Genomic DNA, 2772 nt, shown 5'->3' on the forward strand with positions numbered 1-2772 from the left:
TTTTCTGGATGATTACATTTAATAGGGGGGCATTGGTGGTTCAGAGCCCTGGTGGCACAGTGGTTAAGAGCTTGGCTGCTAACCAAAAGGTTGGCAGTGATGCCGGGCAGGTTTCAGCGGAGCTTCTAGACTAAGACTGGGAAGAAAGGTCTGGTCATCTGCTCCCAAAAATCAGTCAATGAAAACCCTATGGATCACAATGGTCTGATCCACAACTGATCATGGGGACGGCGCAGGACCGGCAGCATTGAGTTCTGTTGTGCATAAGGTTCACATGAGTCGGGCATCCACTCAACAGCAGTTAACAACAGCATAAGGGTTAAGGTTTACAACACATTTTGGGGGATATAATTCAATCCATTTTAACAATGTTAAATTGGCAAATGTTGGGTTATATATATGTTTACAACAACAACTTGCCCTTTTCCATGGAAGGGCTGGAATTCCTGGAATTCTGTCATTCAAACATGGTTTCACCTGCTCTAGAAGCAGCCCAAACGAATCATCACCTAACAACTTTCTTTCCAACAAATCAGTGTTTTGGGGGCAGTGAAGAATCTTAGGGGGCGGGTTTGGCGCCACACCCAGGCCAGAGCCTTCCAGGCTGGGATAAGGTGTGACTTCTGACAAGTGCTGGGAGCTGCGTCCACTGGTCTGAAGTGCCCAGATCCCTACAAGAGCCGCTCATCCACCAGCCGCTCCCTGCGCCAGTGAGCACCTGACCCGGACAGGACGCCCAGGCGCGCTCCCCAGGCTTCCGACGGAACTCGGGATGAAGCCTCCCCGTGCGGCGCCCAGACCGAGGCAGTCTGCAACCCACATGCCGGCAACTGTGATCCTGGAGCCCGCAGACCGCTGCTGCTGGGACGAGCCGGTGCACATCACTGTGCACGGGCTGACCCCGGGGCAGCGGGTCACGCTGCGCGCGTCCCTGCGCGACGAGAAGGGCGCGCATTTCCGGGCCCACGCGCGCTACTGCGCAGACGGCGGCGGCGAGCTGGACCTGGCGCGCGCGCCCGCGCTGGGCGGCAGCTTCGCGGGCCTCGAGCCTATGGGACTCATCTGGGCCCTGGAACCCGAGAAGCCTTTTTGGCGGTTCTTGAAGCGGGACGTGCAGACGCCCTTCGCGGTGGAGCTGGAGGTGCTCGAGGGTCACGAGCCCGAGCCGCAGCGGGTCCTGGGCCGGGCGGTGCACGAGCGCGACTTCCTGCGGCCTGGAGTACGGAGGGAGCCGGTGCGCGCGGGCCGTGTGCGCGCCACGCTCTTCCTGCCGCCAGGTGAGCGCGGGTCGCGGGTGGGAGATCGGGGCCGTGAAAGCCTGTGGCCTGGAGAGTCCATAGTTTGCCCCGGTGGAGGTCGGCTGTGGAGCGCTGTCAGGGAACCCCACCATTGGACCTCTCCGTGGCCTCACAACCAAAATGGAGGGTTTTGATACGTTAGGCTCTGTGCTATGTGATTTACTTGTATCATCTCTTTTAATTTCCGTATTATTATTCTGCAGATGAAAAACCAGGCTCAGGGTTGGTAGGTTTGTTGCCACTTTGCTATTAACCACTACCCTATAGCTTTCTTCAGGTATCAGCCTGCCCATTCTCCGCAAAATCATGAAGGTCAACGGAAAGTATTGCCATGTGGCCCTTTTCTAGTGTCCTGGCTACACTGGGCTCCTTCTCTTCTTTATGTTCCTCTGTGCCACAGATGTGAGTTGGAATCGACTCCATGGTAATGGTTCGGATTTTTTTTCAGTGGTTGAGGCGGTCACCGATAAAGGAGCCTTGGTGGCACAGTGGTTAAGCGCTCAGCTGCAAACCTAAAGGCCAGTAGTTCAATCCCACCAACCACTCCTGGAGAGAAAGATGTGGCAGTCGGCTTCCATAAAGATTACAGCCTAGGAAACCCTATGGGGCAGTTCTACTCTGTCCTGGAGAGTCGCTATGAGTCGGAATGGATTTGACAGCAATGGGTTTGGGTGGGTACCACAGATCACATTTTAGACTTTACTGCCTTCCTCACCTACACTCCCCCTACCCCTCTCAATGTCTCTCAGTAAATATCTGAAATACCGGTACACAAAAACCCAAGGGTTGATGCAACGCAAAATGGAGCTTTGTTTTGGATTCTTAATTCTATATCCAATCCTCTAACGGGTGGTTTCAGAACACGGAATAAACACTGTCTAAAATGTGAAATTCTTCCTTCCACAATGTAGTCATTAACGAGAGATGTTTATTACTCTCCCTTACAACAACTAACGATTCTTAGAAGTTTGCGGACAAGTTATCATGGAATCCGTATGGAGGATCAAATCATTAGTGAGAAGATACTTTGTGTATAAGGTTTTTCTTCCCCTAGGTAGCTGTATTCTTTTTCAATACTGACTCAGGGATCTATTCTCTTTCCTTTGATTCACAGGAACCCACTAAATAATTCAGCAAAAAACAAAACAAAACACAACAAAAAAAACCATTGCCCGTTGAGTAGATTCTGACTCATAGCAACCCTATAGGACACAGTAGAACTGCCCCATAGGTTTTTCAAGGAGCGGCTGGTGGCTTCCAACTGCCAACCTTTTGGTTAGCAGCCGAGCTCGTAAACTCTGTGCCACCGGGCTGCAAATAATTTAGAAAGGTATCTGAAAGAAAAGCAAATTAAGTTGTATAATGCCTTTGCTTTATAATACTGCCTCCTCTAGGACCTGGACCTTTCCCAGGGATCATTGACATCTTTGGCATAGGAGGAGGCCTGTTGGAATACCGAGCCAGCCTTCTGGCT

General features: G+C 51.8%; 1 protein-coding gene across 2 annotated transcripts in view; it reads left to right on the forward strand.

Moving 5' to 3' along the window:
* The first annotated feature begins 820 nt into the window (after nucleotides 1-820).
* The window catches only part of LOC101349087 (acyl-coenzyme A thioesterase 1), a 45808-nt gene continuing 43856 nt past the window's right edge, over nucleotides 821-2772 (forward strand). The window contains exons 1-2 of one of the 2 annotated variants that reach the window (XM_023726363.1): nucleotides 821-1277; nucleotides 2693-2761. In XM_023726363.1, the coding sequence (XP_023582131.1) occupies nucleotides 821-1277; nucleotides 2693-2761 (526 nt within the window). The remainder of the gene's footprint in view (nucleotides 1278-2692; nucleotides 2762-2772) is intronic. The other variant, XM_004371023.2, reaches the window with a different exon arrangement.

The sequence above is a fragment of the Trichechus manatus genome, unplaced genomic scaffold, assembly GCF_000243295.1.
Source record: "Trichechus manatus latirostris isolate Lorelei unplaced genomic scaffold, TriManLat1.0 scaffold00010, whole genome shotgun sequence".
NCBI classification, from domain to species: Eukaryota; Metazoa; Chordata; class Mammalia; order Sirenia; family Trichechidae; genus Trichechus; species Trichechus manatus.